This window comes from Aspergillus fumigatus, chromosome 5 (genome assembly GCF_000002655.1).
Source record: "Aspergillus fumigatus Af293 chromosome 5, whole genome shotgun sequence".
Taxonomy (NCBI): Eukaryota; Fungi; Ascomycota; class Eurotiomycetes; order Eurotiales; family Aspergillaceae; genus Aspergillus; species Aspergillus fumigatus.
The window spans coordinates 2,784,946-2,799,650 of record NC_007198.1 but is presented as its reverse complement, the minus strand read 5'-3'; the positions used below and the strand labels follow the sequence as shown (position 1 = coordinate 2,799,650).

The following is a 14,705-nucleotide window of genomic DNA, read 5'->3' as shown; positions in this document are numbered from 1 at the left end:
GGGCCTAGTACAGGGTTCAGACTATTCTTGTCCGTGATGCAGCTACTGCACACGAAGTGGAGTTTTGCCTTGAATTAGTGGAAAGGGTCAAGCCAATGTTAACTAAGTTGTCTAGCTGCGACACGGTCGTCTCATAGCTTGCCGCAAACGCGGATTAATTAGCAGCCATTTAGGACTTGGAAGCATCTCCCCATACATTCAGTCACCATCATCGATCTGTCTGCGAATATTTTTTTCGTATCTGGATTCTGTTCACCTCGAGTTTTATCAAAACACCATCTTGAGACTCGGTGATGCCTACCACTGCGCGGGATCCGCATCGGCAAAAGTCGTCCCTGCTGCTATCTCATCATACCAGATTTGTCTTGTCCCCTGCGTCCCCTTCATGCCCTTGTCATCATGCCATCCATTCGCATACAGCCCAACCCGGAACTGGAACGGGCGGTTGTCATCCACCGTCGTCGCGATATCATGTTGATCCAGCACCTTGACCCCATCAAACCACATCTTATAGAATCCCGTGCCATCCGACTTCCAACTCGCCTGGATAATCACCTTGTGCCACACGCCCGCGGTAACCGTGGCAAGGTTACTAAACGTCTTGGTCTTCTGCGCGCAGACGCTCCCCTGCTTGACGCGCGAGTAGAGCTGGTTTCCGACCAGCCACACCATGCTCGAGGGCATGTAGTCGTCGCAGCCCGTGTTGGAGAAATCCGCGATGAACTGCGCGATGTTGTACGACTGCGCTGGGGAGAACTGCCAGTCCTCCTGTAGGCGGAACGCGAAGCCGTAGAACCCCGTGTCGCCGCGCTTGTACACGTTGTTCTTGACGACCTCGGAGTGGTAGCGGCCTGTGTAGCTCGCGTCGTAGACCTGGGTCATCTTGAGAGCGGTGGAGCCCTCGTACACGACGTTGCTGACCTGCTGTACAGTACCGGAGTGTTCGTGGTTGACCGAGTCCCAGCCCGCCAGGGTGCCGGTGTTGCGGAAGATCTGTGTGGCGTTGCTGGGGAGGGCGCAGCTGAGCAGGGCCAGTGCCCCGAGGATAGAGGGTTTGATCATTTTGAAGGAATGGGACAGTTGCCTTATTCTGTTGCTTCGAAGACAAAAGCCGCTCGAATCGCAGGTCTATATATACCCCTTGGGATGACTCCTGAACCAGCCAAGGCATCGTGAGATCAGGGTTACATCGCATCTGCAGGCGTTATCCTAATCTTTTTGTCATCACAACTAAGCATGACACTGCAGGACCCTCTTGAGCTAGCAACAGCGTAGGCTGGACCAACGTCTGCCGAAAATGGAAAATGGCCCCCCGTCACTGCTAGCTTGCCGTCGCCGATTTGCCGACTTCACCGGCAATCGTCATGGAGGAAACCATCGGTGTTTCAGACCACATCACCGTGGCATTGAAGAGTTGCAGCCGAATGTTGAGGCGAAAGAAGAATAAATAATCGAATGTGAAAGAGGTGCAAAACATATATGATCTGGGGCTGGTCCATTCTGAGAAACCCCGACCGAAGCAGAGAACAGGATGAAGCAACAGTTCAAGGCAAACAATCACCGGATTGCCGGTCCGGTGGTGATCTGCGGAGACTTCGACTTCGACTTCGACTTAATATATCGCGGCTGAGATCCTTGCGCGGAAATACTTCTTTTTTGGTATATTTGACTGGGGTACGGCAAGCCATTGGGACAAATCCGAAATAACGACTTTAGGTCATGGGGATAAACAGCCTTTCATGGTTTTCTGCCAGCAATAAGCACTAAAGTGTTTTTAGATTTCAGTTTCTCTACCCTTAGGTGTATTATTTAAATCACTATATACTAAGGATTTTGAATGATTTGAATTCTTAAATAATTTAAATCATTTAAAATCCTATATAATAAAATACTAAATGGTACAGGCATGTAATTCTAAGTTAGGCGGAATTACTGGCGGTCTACATAAACTCCTGAAGTCGTTATTTCGGATTTGTCCCTATGGCTTGCCGTACTGGGGTGATATGCGTGAGTTGTCAACAAGTTCCTGATCTATGGGCCCCGTGGCCATTTATTTATATTTACTCATACACATGGCGGGACAAACACCCTAACACCATCATCTGTGTACGACTGATTCGTTAAACATCATAAAGACATTTCCTGATGTCGTCTACAATTACTATCGCTCTAGCAGGACTGATCATGATTATCCTCTCCTGTCCTCTTGCACGCTCAATTCCAAGCCACACCTTGATGAGCGAGTCTGTTCTGCAGAGCGACGAGAGATATCCGTTGAACTGCTGTGCGTATGGATGTTCTGGTCCATTCGTGACATGCTGGGATTGGTACGCAGCCGTGTGGGAGTTGCTCCTCGGATGGTTGGTCAGGACTCAAGTGAATCGATGCCAATTGCAATAGATGAAAACAACTATTTGGCCCGAGGAAACCCGTGATTTTGCCGAAGCTCCTGATTATGATCACTTCAAAGGCTCAAGTTACTATTGGGCTCAGATAACGCGGTCAGGAATCACAATATCATAGCATTCCTACTTGAAGCAGTCAAATGACATCAAGGCTATCCAAGGATCATAGACAACGTCAAAAAGTCAAGAGGAAACTATCAGATGTCTGTGTCCACCAGAGGGATCCACTCCAAAAAAAAAAAAAAAAAAAATTAGATTATATATTGATTATATATTTGTTCCCAAAGAATTGGTGCTAGGCTGGTGACTTTTGAATCAGGTCGTAGCCAATGGGGTATTTAAGCAGTAGGACGAGACGACTTCCGCATTACAACAATAACTTCATTCCACGTCGAACATTTTGTAGAATGATGGCTCGGCAAAAGGAGTTCGGGAGTAGAAACCCATCGTCTTAGTAGTAAATTTTCTCCTCAAAGATGGGAGGAACGCCCTTGTCAACGTCCCAGTGGATCTTGTTCTTATCGTCCAGCCAAGCATCCTCGTCCGTGATGGGAATAACTCGTGCTGTATGCTTGACCTCCTGTTTGCTCACCCCGAGTTTATCACGAGGAATCCACAGAAGTGGAGGCTGAGAGGTAATCGCTGGGTGGAAGTAGGCGTCGCGTTCAACTTCTGGCGGGTACTGTGTAGTCTCATGAGCCTCAGGGACAAGGCGCCGCAGTTGCCAGTATCCATCGTATTTGTCGGGACGGAACCACTTCACGATCAGATTAGGTTTCTTCTCGGGGGTGGCAGGGGTGGTGGTCAGGCCTTTCTCGGCAGCGTCAACATCCGGGAAACCGCCATCCCCATTCTTCCCTGCGTTCGTCGCGGTAATGTCGTCCGGGTGTTCGCCAACAGTATCGCCGTGCTTGATTGGGTTGGAGGCAAGAAGACTCTGCTCCTCAGCCTCCAGGTTCTTGGGAAGATAGTTAATCAAAGGAGAGAGAGCGTTATGTAAAGAAATGTGGTAAAGAATCATCAAGACAAGGAAGATAATCATCAAGATCAAGGGGCCCAGTGCCATCCGGTTGGCCGCAGTTCCGATGGCAAATAAGCCGATCAAGCAGACCACAAGCAAATAACAGCCCACAGTAATGTGTTGCAGGGCACGAGCGTAAGCCTTGCCCTGAGTGTCTATATCGGCATTTGACACGTAGAGCATATTGTACCGGTAGGCGAAATAGAACAAGTACAGACCAATGGTCGCGAAACCAAGCACCAGCGGAGCGATACACGAGTAGGTGACAGCTATTCCCAATGGGACGACATCGTTAGCTGCAGGGTACTAATATGATTACCAATAAGTACGAAGCCTTACCGATGACTGCAAGGAGGGTCAAGGGAGGATAAACAGTTCCCCAGCCCAAACCAGCGAGGGACGACCAGCGGTTGTACATCTTCCGCGGGGTAGTGTCCAGCAATTTGCCCAGAATCTTGCCCAAGATCAGGCCGGTGATCTGAAGCAGGGCACCGGAACTGAAAGAAAGACCCTGCAGAACTATATAGGAAATGTAGAAGTTGGAAACCTTGGGGATTCTCGTTGCGAGGAGCTGGGGGGCGGAAGTAGGGTCCTGGATGATCTTGGTGACCACGCTTGCCGCCGAGGAAGCTAAGGTCACAACCAGGAAGACTTGAACGACCTGAAAAGCAAAGTAGAAATTCTGTGTAGTCAGCTCAACAGCCGCCGCGCTGGGGGCGCCACCGAGCTTGGCCATCACTGCAACGCACCATCAGTATAGCTCTGTCACGTTGGCTTGGGGAAGACTCGGCTTACATCGCAGGAAAATGGGCAATAGGGCCATGAGCACAGACATCAAAACAGTAGGCAAAAGACCAGTGATGACACCCTTGATCCAGCTGGGGACATGGTCGATGAATTTAAGAAAGGGGACCTTGTCAGTTAGAGAATCGATGTTCGAGATAGAACCAACAACCGCGACTGGGATAGCCCAGAAGATGATGAGAGCGCAGACAAGTCCAATTGTGGCAGAGTAACGGATGATGCGCTCCCACCATTTGATACGCAAGTTCGACCAGATGACCTGTGTAGGGTCTAGACCAATGTAACGAGGGGCCATGTGCAGAGGTAGATTATGAGCGACTGACCACATCTGCTAGTTAGCCTTGATGATCACCTAAACGTTCGTGGAATCAAAATCCGACGCCTGACATACCCGACTGGAACGCAAGTTGCGCGTCCGCTTGAGTGTAGAATTCGACAAAGACAGATGAAACCAGCTTGGCATCACCTGCACGATGCTTAGCCTGGAGCTCTTCGATTTCCGGGCTAAGCCGCTCAATCTCTGACCTGGCCCAGTTTATCGTATCGACTTTCTTTCCGATAAGGAATTTCAGGCGGTGCGTGGGTCTCTCCGAAGGCTTGACCCAGCGAGCTGCCACAGAGCCCGATTCGTCATCTGGCTCGTCAGACAAGTTCTCAAGTGGCACAGCATCATCCTCGGCATTTCCCTCTTTCTTCATGGCCTTGGCTCGCGCAGCATTTGCAAGCTTAATCAGTTTCGTTTCGGCGGCTTCCAATTTCATGGCGGCAGCATCCCGTTCCTTGACCTTATCCTCTAGCTCCTTGACGTCGGTAGCGATCCAAACGTTCTTCACCTTTTCAATGCCGAACATTTTCCGAATCTTGTCACGGTTGAGATAGTCGTCAGTCACGGCTGTGAAAAGAACCGTTCGCGATGAGAGTCGGCTGGCGTAGGCGGGAGAGAGGGAATACGCCTGGCGCAGATTGATGTAGAAAATGCCCTCGCGGGTGACAGTCATGAACACAAATCCTGCCAGTCAATCAGACCTCAAGAACAAGAGAGTGAGTGAAACACTATTGCGCAGTGTTTACTGACCGACGAAGATCCAAGCAACGAAGGCGTGGGCATAGTAGCGAGCGTTATTGTCCTGTGCAATGTTGGACATGGTCAAGATATCCAATTGCTCTTTGTGAGCTCCACCTGTGGCATTGACAGGAAACAATATGGGCCAGGTTATCAAGCAGCCGACAAAGCAAATGACCGAGATCAACTTCAGGAAGCGAAGCAGAAGATAGGCGTCCATAGAATGATGTTGCAAAACGTATTCGTCGGGTAACTTGTACATATCGATAATCCAATTCCACAGGCCAGTGCCGACGGGGGGACTGCGTTCCTCAGGGCGCAAAAAGCCGAGATAGGTTCGGGGCATGTACATGCGACGTTCACTTCGCCGCAGAATCACGAAGACCAAGACCATAATGCCAGCTACCACTAGTGCAGGAACCAAAGTGGACACCAAGCTAGAAGCCGAGTTGGATGCATTTTGGGGGTCCTCATCCTAGAGGGCGCTCGTCAGTGTTCTGCTAAAATTCAAGGTGGATTGCCATCGCAGTCCATCGCAGCTCCTGGTACTTACCGCACGGCGCGGCAGTTGGTGCAGGCCGGCCATATCGCCGTAGGAGGCCATTTTGACTCTGTCGACTCACTCCCCAGCGCTTAGGGGAGGAATTGCCGAGCCGACCTAGTTTGTGCTTTTAGCGGTCAAAAAGTCGGGAGCTGAAGGTTTCAAGCAGCTAGGATACAATAAGGAGCGACGAGCTTGCTGTGCAGAAGGATCGAGCCACCCAGCGAGAACTAACAGAGAAAGGCAGTAGAAGAAAGGAGGGGAGAAAGGGGGGGGGGTAAGGGAAACGAAAGACTCTCGGGCTAAAGGCCCGTGGAAAAGAAATTAGAACTAGTAGATAAAGGTCAAGCAACAGTCGAAAGACCAAGGAACCCAAATCTCAAAGGGCACGAGGGGCGAGAGCAGCAGCTTGACGTCGGAGCCCTCGTCGCGAAGTTTAATCGGGTCGGAAAAAGAAAAGGACGTCGGATCACTCAAAAGCTCGGAGTATTCAACTTGCACATGCCATGCACGCCAATTGATGAAGAAATTTGGAATCTTCCGGGTTTCAATAGTGTGCACTGCCAAAATAGCGAGGAGCAAAAAGCCGAAGTTAAATGCAGTGAAACTCCTTTGTGGCGAAAGCACGAGATAATTTTAAGGTAGATCCGCACCAAATCCCAGTTTCTGAGCTTCATTGTCTTTGGGACGGTGGGACGAATCGATGATGACGATAAGACAAACTCAGCTCCAAGAGCATGGGGCTTTGTTTACACTCGCTAGCTCACTAGCTGAAACCGAAACCTTACAGCTTGCAGCCACCTAGCATGGCATAATTTATCTATCAGGTCCACACATCGCTCCGTCCTGTCTAATAGTGAGATTGCAATACGACTCTATCCGCCCTTGTAAGTGCCTTGCTTTTTCTTCGCATATCCTTGAGCTTTTGAGCAGCAAGTTTCTCAGTCGCAATGTGGTTCACTAACCAAATTAGCTCCAATAGTGCTTTCTGATTGTACTTCACTAGCGCTAGTACTTCTATCAGCTTGGTCGACAAAACTGGCGCATGTAATCCGTACATTGGCCAATGTCTGCCCAGGCTGATGACCTGGCTCCACTAGATCTGGGAATTGCGCCCCACTTGCGTCGTGATGAATTCAATCTGTGGCAAATTTTTGCAACCACCAACTCAGCTCCTTAAACCTTCCTAGGTCGGGTGTATTGTACCTCGCTGTACGTCACTGTTCAGGAACAAATGCTACTCTGTACATAATTGCGAAGTACCACAGCCATTTCGATCGTCTCCCCGCATTCAAGGGGCAAAGTCAATTACCGCTTTCAATCTCAAAGACAAGGTATGATCTTGACAGATCGAATCATATGATGAGCGGCGGGACTGGTTTCACGTCATGACCATATCATCATCAATATTGTTTCAGTACCTTGGCAGAACTGGAGGGATCAGGATGTATCATGCAGGATGGTACGGGTAAGTATCGTGATGTCCAAAAGCGGCAAACCTAGTAATGTCTGAACCCAGCTAACCCACCTACTCCGAGTACTGAGGGACTTGCATTTAGTCTCACCAGCCACAGTTCACTTACATATACTCGTAGCCTACTGCATATTCCGTAGTCCGTACATTATGCTGTGTGATTTGTGGCAACTAATCTTCGATTCTTATCCCAGATTTGGAATCAAGTTTTGTTCTCCGTATAGAGCACAGATCAAAGTTTCCTGGAAACACCCTCTGCATATTCCAAGGGAACCTTTCGCAAGGTAATAACGATCTTCATGCACCCCATCGAGACCTGCCGCAAAACCTGCATGACCATCAGCCTCGGAGAATCTTCACCTGGTACAGCTGTACTCTGGTCATCTTTGGTCTTTGGTTCACAAGATTTCTCCACCTAACCACCCATGGTTCGTTCTGCAGCACGATCTGCGGAGATTAGTCACAGCCAAATGGAACACTCGGTAGAATGCCTGGATAGATGTATAATCTACAATCTGCAGAACTGATCAGAAGTCGATGACGCTTACACCAATTGATACTCCCCCCTCTTCTGTATCTGTGGCTCGCGCAATGTAGAAGTACTACGCCTACGAGATAACCCAAGGATCAACGTGTGGCATGCGAAATTCGTTACTTCATGCAGCGCTGTTCGGAGATTCTCGAGACTTGCACATTGTAGGGAGTACCTTAGTACCTTACCTCTTCGAGCAAACCTTTGCATTGTCGGGTTAGAAACATAGGTATGTGGCGCCGCAGCACTGGCTTGTGAATATAGCTTGCACCATATGAAAATACATAGAATTAAAGTGTAAAAGGGAAAGACAGTCTGAACAATTCTTCAAGTCGTTAAATTGGCAAAATGGGATGAGCACGGCTGCCTGCAAGCCGGAGCCCACATTCCCCAGGCAAGGAAAACTTCATATCTAGAAAAGTATATACTAGGAAAATGGTATAGGCCAGATCACCAAAGACTAACTGCTCTGTCAACAAGTCCCGTGCAGCGTCTCAAAGCTGCTCCACAATTTGAGGTGTAACGGCGTTGAGCTCCTCCTCGAAAGCATCAATACCGCGCACGGGAGGCGTGAGCATTAATAGGCTCAGTAATATCTCATTGAACTGGAATTGTAGGTCTGGCCGAAGTTGCTTGTGTGTCTTCAATAGCTCGCCGGTAGACCATGCTCGTTCGGGATCCCTCATATCTGCATCGTATCCTTCTTCCAATAAGACCCACAACAGAGTCTCGCATGCAGGATGACGGTCGAGCTGATGTTGCTTCACAACCGTGATAACATGGTTGAGGAAGCGATTCAATTTACTCGGCGAGTCTTGGAAATCCCATAAAGTTGTTGTAATATAGATGAGTGCTGCAGTACGGCAGATCTCCTGGCTGGGCGTATCCCGCACCACGTATAGGCGCGAAGTGTGCGGCACTTGTGATGGGCGTGGCCCGCTGGAGAGCAAAGGGAACAATATGCCATCCATTTGAAATGCCTCCCGTCGCAGGGGAACAGACGACAAGCACGCAGCTGATGAGTGTTTATGCATCATTTCCTCAGCCGCGCGAAGAAACGTGACCAGCCACCGTTGACTGACTTTGTCAACAGTTGGATGTGGAGATATTGCGACATATAGCACATAATGCAAAAATACCTGAACACCTCTGAGAGCCCCGCCCTGGGATCGAAGAATCTGGACAGCCTGATCAGCATATTCTCGGGCCTTTTGCTGGCTACCGAATCTTTCTTCTTGCAGAGACAATCCGGTTAATGCCATGGCGAGATTGTCTCTGTCAATATCCATCAACCCTTTTCTAATCATTTCTATGTTTCGCGTGGCTTGTCCAACATGAGTTTGAACTTGTCGGCTATCCGTCAAATTGTGGATATGGGCTTTCCAGCGGGAACAATAGGCAAGCACGACGGCTTGAAAAGGTAATGGGTGAACCATGGCAGAGCGGAAAATCTGGTCCTTAATGTACTTATTTTGACCAGACCAGTATGTGAGTTTGTTTGTCCAACAATCAATCAGCTCAAGGTCTTCATTTGAGCAGACTATCGGTAGACTGTGGAAAGGGTCTCGACTGGATGCATCAAGTGGGGTAATAGGCGATGGAAGAAGTGGTGTTTTAGACGCACTGACTACAGGTCTAGGCATGGGAAAGCGTGTCTGAATCTAGATGTCCCACGTTAGCGTCCTCGTTTCAGTTTGCAAAGACCAATACACATATCATGCAGAGAATTCCTAGAATGGGAACATTGTATATCACGCACGATCCGCTCAATCAACTCAAGGTGATAACCACGTACCAAGGCGTTACTGTGAGACACCGTCTCACTTTCAGTTCCTCCAACTGCATCAGTCCCATCTAGGTTGTCCTTTTCGTTCGTCTTCTGCTTCCATGGAAGATACCGGAGGGGTCGATTATTCCTTCTATCATCTGAGTTGTGGGAGTGTAAATGTTTGCGCTGCCTTCGCTTTTCCTGGACATGGTGGCGCATTACATACGCCCGCTTTTCTCGCGATGAAGAATTCGAATCGACAAAAAAGAATATCCTGTCTTTCGCAGGCTGATCATCTGTGGTCGAGAGACGCCTCCGCCTCTTCGATTTCGTAGAAGGTTGTGACCCATCTTTGGGGCAAACTGTCAACAGCAAAGCAAGGGTCAGCAAGCTCAGAAGACTTCGAGCAAAATCGGTAGATGGAGGGTGCACTGACTTGGCTGGCTTTCGCAAGAGGTGTCAATTACTCCAGCTAGAGGTGCAAACTGCGACAGATTGGGCAGAGCGTGCCTGGGTGCAGCCATCACGAGCTAGCATATGGCAGTAGACTCTTTTGATGACTGACGTACTTAACAAGCAACGATTATGTTATGACTGCATAGCGGGTTGTGCGATTCGCCGGGATACCGTCAGCACGAAACAATAATGTTGAAAGATGTCAACCCATAACCACAGCTTCCGAGAATCCAGGCAATGTGATAAGCTTTGCGATCAAGTCGTCGTCAAGGATAGGGACGACCTGACGATGATCAGCTCCCGACGATAAGTATCGACCCCGACTTGCCCATTCTTATGATGGACGAGGAGACTAGGAGGAGTTGAAAGACCAGCAGGGCAGTGGGTCATAAGAGGGGACTAGGGTCGACCAAGAGCCCCGATAGTCCAACCCCGAAAAGTCAAGTTGATTGTGAGACGACATTTCGATTGGCTCATCAGAACGTCAAAAGCCGAAATGACTAGTGTCCTGATGCACTATTGGCCGAAGGATGCCAACTGCTGGGTTCCGCCACGGTTGTGGCCGAATCTCCGTCAGGACCTTTTACCCGAATAGGCAACAGATAAGTCTCCTGTGTCAGAGATCCGTGCACAACTGCTGATATAAGCAATCAAAACCACTTTACGCGTCGATATCGCATTATCGTTTCTCCGCTGCGCGTCGCGTCTTAGACGCGTATCTCTGAAAGAAGAAAGTTAAGACTCCGAGGGGATTATTACTGAGGCTATCAACGCTTTCATCGAACGCCTTGCTCAACGTCACGATACTGAAAAAGTCCTGTTACTAAATTACTATTCAATCGAATAACAGTGTTCCTCGATTTGTGCAATTGTCCTATCCATAGCGGCCTTGTTCTGGCCGTCCGCCCTCGCCCAAAATGTCTTCCCTCTTTGACGCCGTACTTCAATCTGAATTGGGGTCGACAGCTGGCTCCCGTGACAATAGGCTCCATTCAGATCACCTCCCCAGCTCTCGGCCACAACCGCCATCCGAAAGTAATGGCCCGTTGAGCGAGATACATGGCGGCTTCCCCGATGACCAGGTCGTGAACCCTAGCCGGTCGACTGTAAGTCGACTTCGAAATCCCTATCTTCCTGGGCCTCCTCCGGTGGTCGACTTGGCCGGAGAGAAAGTACAGCAGGCCTTTGAAGAACTGCTTGAGACCTATGTGGAGGAACCGTCATTGTCGGCGCCTCCACCGTCGTCGGAGATACTGAGTGACAAATATTATATCGCACAAATCCACGGCATGAAGAAATTCGAGCTTTCTACCCTCTATGTCGACTTTACCCACTTGACTTCTCTCAATAACCAGATTCTGGCGGATGCGATTGCCAACCAATACTTTCGATTCCAACCCTTCCTAACAAGGGCCCTTCACAATTTAATTGCGAAATATGAACCCGAATACTTCGTTTCTCATCGTCAAGCCAGCAGTGCCTCCTCCCAGGCTAGCTCATCCATGATGGCCGCCAATGCAAGCGTGACCGAAAACCCTGACTTGGAGCGGAATATGCGCGAGAAAACCCGCCATCAGCAGACTGACAAGCTGTTTTCGTTGGCATTCTACAACCTGCCTTTGGTTTCTAGACTGCGCCAACTCCGTACCGCCCAAATTGGAAAGCTGCTCTCAATTTCTGGTACCGTTACTCGAACATCTGAGATTCGGCCTGAGCTCTCTCTTGGGACCTTCGTTTGTGAGCAGTGCAAATCTGTTGTCTCGAATGTGGAACAGACTTTCCGATACACCGAGCCAACACAGTGCCCGAACGACATATGCATGAACCGCTCTGGATGGCGCCTCGATATTGGGAAGAGCACATTCGTCGACTGGCAAAAGGTGAAACTACAGGAGTCATCACACGAAATTCCAACTGGGAGCATGCCCCGCACCATGGATGTGATCTTGCGTGGCGAGATGGTCGACCGCGCCAAGGCCGGTGAACGTTGCATCTTCACCGGGACGCTGATTGTAATTCCTGATGTCAGTCAACTGGGACTTCCAGGTGTACGACCGGAGGCTGTTCGCGATAACGGTGCTTTCCGGAGTGGCGATGTCGGTGGAGGAGGTGTCACTGGTCTCAAGTCACTGGGTGTCAGAGACTTGACTTATCGACTGGCGTTCCTTGCCTGTATGGTCACCCCTGACACCACAACTCCTGGCCAGCAATCAAACCAGCAGTTGAATGGCCAATCCCACAACATCCTGGCTTCATTGAACCAAAACAATGAACCGGAAGTCGACGAGGACAAAGCCCAGGAGGCTCTCCTTCAGAGTTTCACCCCATACGAAGTGCAGGACTTGAAGAATCTGGTCCACTCAGAGTATATCTACTCTCGATTGGTAGATTCAATCGCCCCTATGATCTACGGTCACCGGCAGATCAAGAAGGGGTTGCTTCTCCAATTGATTGGAGGTGTCAGCAAACATACGGAGCAGGAGAACATGCAATTGCGTGGTGATATTAATATCTGCATTGTTGGTGATCCCTCGACAAGCAAGAGTCAGTTCTTAAAGTATGCTTTCAACCCTGCCAACACAATCAATGTGCCATTTAAGACGACCCTAACCTTCTTCGTTCCAGGTATATCTGTTCTTTGCATCCTCGCGCTGTTTATACTAGCGGCAAGGCATCATCTGCAGCCGGTCTGACCGCATCTGTCGTCAAAGATGCCGAGACTGGTGAATTCACTATTGAAGCCGGTGCTCTGATGCTTGCTGTACGTCGCGCCCGCGCTGTCCACACACTATTTTTCATGCTAACTCAATGACACACGACAGAACGGAGGGGGTATCTGTGCTATCGACGAGTTTGACAAGATGGACATCAGCGATCAAGTTGCTATCCACGAAGCGATGGAACAACAAACTATCTCTATTGCCAAAGCGGGCATTCATACTACACTTAATGCTCGTGCATCGATTCTTGCAGCTGCTAATCCTGTTGGTGGTCGTTATAACCCGAAGGCTACATTGCGCGCAAATCTCAACTTCAGTGCTCCTATCATGAGCAGATTCGACTTGTTCTTTGTGATTCGAGATGAGCCGAACGAAACGGTGGACCGTAATTTGGCTGACCACATCGTCAACGTGCACATGAACCGTGATGAGGCCGTCCAGCCAGAATTGAGCACGGAACAATTGCAGCGCTACATTCGGTTTGCGCGAACCTTCAGACCCGTGTTCACTGAAGAAGCTAAGGCTTTGCTTGTTGAGAAGTACAAAGAGCTGCGAGCAAACGACGCTCAAGGAGGCATTGGCCGCTCTTCATATCGGATCACAGTCCGTCAGCTCGAGTCTTTGATTCGTCTCTCCGAGGCTGTCGCCAAGGCCAACTGTGTAGAGGAGATCGTACCGAGCTTTGTACGGGAGGCCTATGACCTCCTACGCCAGAGCATCGTCACCGTCGAGAAGGATGATGTTGAAGTTGACGACGACGAAGGCACTCATGCGAATGCAGGCGCTGGTGAAGAGGATCACGAGATGGCTGATCGGGATAGGGAAGGTGACAGTCCCATGCGTGACCATGCGGAAGCACGACCGCGTCAGAAGACGAAGATCACGTATGACAAGTACATGAAGATCCTGAATCTGTTTGTTCGCCGCGTGAGTGAGGACGAATCGAGGTCGGGCGAAGGTGTCGAGCAAGAAGATCTGATTGTCTGGTACCTGGAGCAAATTGAGTCTGAGTTAAACAGCGAGGAAGACCTACAGCGTGAGCGTGACCTGGCTGGAAAAGTTTTGAAAAGAATGGTCAAGGTTCGTTCTTCACCGACAGCAAGTGTCTTTGTCACTGCTTGTTTTACTGACTATCTTCGACACAACAGGAAAATATCCTCATGCCAATCCGAGGAGAGGGTCTGGTGGATGCTGATGGGGATCCGCAAGAACAGGTTCAACGGACCGTCTATGTGCTGCATCCTAACTGTGCCTACGAGGAGGCTTAAGCGGTAGTGTTCTCTTCTTCGGTTTCAGGGTCAAGGATTGTCATATATATGGCGGGCATACTTATGGAGCAAATGGTCATGAGGGATGATACCTGTTTGTTTTCTCCACGATTCAATTTTCTCTCACTTTCGGCTGGGATTGCTGTTGATATTCGGTATTAGATTGATGGCTAAGGCGTATGGGCTCTACTGGGTTGGTTATTATCATTTCCCCAATACTACATCGGGTTCAAATCTGCCATTCTACATGCTCTCGGGTAATAGATCACATCCGTTCTATTAAGCAGGCTCGCTTCTTTGTTGAGGCCTGTCATCACATACCAACTGCCTTATCTTCCCTTAATCTCCCTTTCGGGACGTTTCTACGAATTCGTTTTTCTCAAGTCGTTCTCTATAGACACCTCTACTTCCAGCTGTCACCTTGACCTCACAATTTGCCTTGATCCGACCTAGCGCTCCCAGCACATCTAGAGCTTATACCTTGCTTCTCTTTCTTTCAGATTCCTAGTCTGGTACTTACCCCATCACCTTCTTCAACTCAGATTAAGTTGAAACCAGTTATCTGCTTAGATCTCGCTTGGTCCTGAAGTATATCTCTCAATTCTCTCGTCTCATCTCCTGTCACTCACTTCTCACCCTTATGCTCAGTTTTC

General features: G+C 49.3%; 4 protein-coding genes across 4 annotated transcripts; 1 reads left to right on the top strand and 3 right to left on the bottom strand.

Moving 5' to 3' along the window:
- Nucleotides 1–297: 297 nt before the first annotated feature.
- AFUA_5G10930 (polysaccharide lyase family 20 protein) lies at nucleotides 298–1,396 on the bottom strand (the record flags this gene model as incomplete). Its single annotated transcript, XM_748461.1, has 2 exons — nucleotides 298–1,128; nucleotides 1,349–1,396. The coding sequence occupies 2 exons, from the start codon at nucleotides 1,394–1,396 to the stop codon at nucleotides 298–300; spliced, it is 879 nt and encodes a 292-aa protein (XP_753554.1).
- Nucleotides 1,397–1,967: 571 nt separating this feature from the next.
- Nucleotides 1,968–6,718, bottom strand: AFUA_5G10920 (uncharacterized protein). The gene is made up of 6 exons (XM_077804839.1): nucleotides 5,847–6,718; nucleotides 5,306–5,768; nucleotides 4,622–5,239; nucleotides 4,222–4,548; nucleotides 3,766–4,164; nucleotides 1,968–3,695 (listed from the first exon to the last, which is right to left on the bottom strand). The coding sequence occupies exons 1-6, from the start codon at nucleotides 5,895–5,897 to the stop codon at nucleotides 2,857–2,859; spliced, it is 2,697 nt and encodes an 898-aa protein (XP_077660975.1). The 5' UTR covers nucleotides 5,898–6,718; the 3' UTR covers nucleotides 1,968–2,856.
- Nucleotides 6,719–7,948: 1,230 nt separating this feature from the next.
- AFUA_5G10910 (uncharacterized protein) lies at nucleotides 7,949–10,667 on the bottom strand. Its single transcript, XM_748463.2, has 3 exons — nucleotides 10,045–10,667; nucleotides 9,636–9,970; nucleotides 7,949–9,501 (listed from the first exon to the last, which is right to left on the bottom strand). Exons 1-3 carry the CDS (start codon nucleotides 10,130–10,132, stop codon nucleotides 8,335–8,337), a joined length of 1,590 nt encoding a protein of 529 aa, XP_753556.2. The 5' UTR covers nucleotides 10,133–10,667; the 3' UTR covers nucleotides 7,949–8,334.
- Nucleotides 10,668–10,808: 141 nt separating this feature from the next.
- AFUA_5G10890 (MCM DNA helicase complex subunit MCM6) lies at nucleotides 10,809–14,292 on the top strand. Its single transcript, XM_077804838.1, has 4 exons — nucleotides 10,809–12,621; nucleotides 12,690–12,825; nucleotides 12,887–13,864; nucleotides 13,933–14,292. The coding sequence occupies exons 1-4, from the start codon at nucleotides 10,982–10,984 to the stop codon at nucleotides 14,050–14,052; spliced, it is 2,874 nt and encodes a 957-aa protein (XP_077660974.1). The 5' UTR covers nucleotides 10,809–10,981; the 3' UTR covers nucleotides 14,053–14,292.
- Nucleotides 14,293–14,705: the final 413 nt, after the last annotated feature.

Coding starts and splice junctions, on each gene's coding strand:
- AFUA_5G10920 (XM_077804839.1), bottom strand. CDS start 5,897: ATGGCCTCCTACGGCGATATGGCCGGCCTGCACCAACTGCCGCGCCGT. Junction 4,549..4,621: donor GCAACTTGCGTTCCAGTCGG/GTATGTCAGGCG, acceptor AGATGTGGTCAG/TCGCTCATAATCTACCTCTG. Junction 4,165..4,221: donor ATTGCCCATTTTCCTGCGAT/GTAAGCCGAGTC, acceptor GGTGCGTTGCAG/TGATGGCCAAGCTCGGTGGC.
- AFUA_5G10910 (XM_748463.2), bottom strand. CDS start 10,132: ATGGCTGCACCCAGGCACGCTCTGCCCAATCTGTCGCAGTTTGCACCT. Junction 9,971..10,044: donor CTCTTGCGAAAGCCAGCCAA/GTCAGTGCACCC, acceptor TGCTGTTGACAG/TTTGCCCCAAAGATGGGTCA. Junction 9,502..9,635: donor TGTCTCACAGTAACGCCTTG/GTACGTGGTTAT, acceptor TGGGACATCTAG/ATTCAGACACGCTTTCCCAT.
- AFUA_5G10890 (XM_077804838.1), top strand. CDS start 10,982: ATGTCTTCCCTCTTTGACGCCGTACTTCAATCTGAATTGGGGTCGACA. Junction 12,622..12,689: donor AGCAAGAGTCAGTTCTTAAA/GTATGCTTTCAA, acceptor TCTTCGTTCCAG/GTATATCTGTTCTTTGCATC. Junction 12,826..12,886: donor CCGGTGCTCTGATGCTTGCT/GTACGTCGCGCC, acceptor GACACACGACAG/AACGGAGGGGGTATCTGTGC.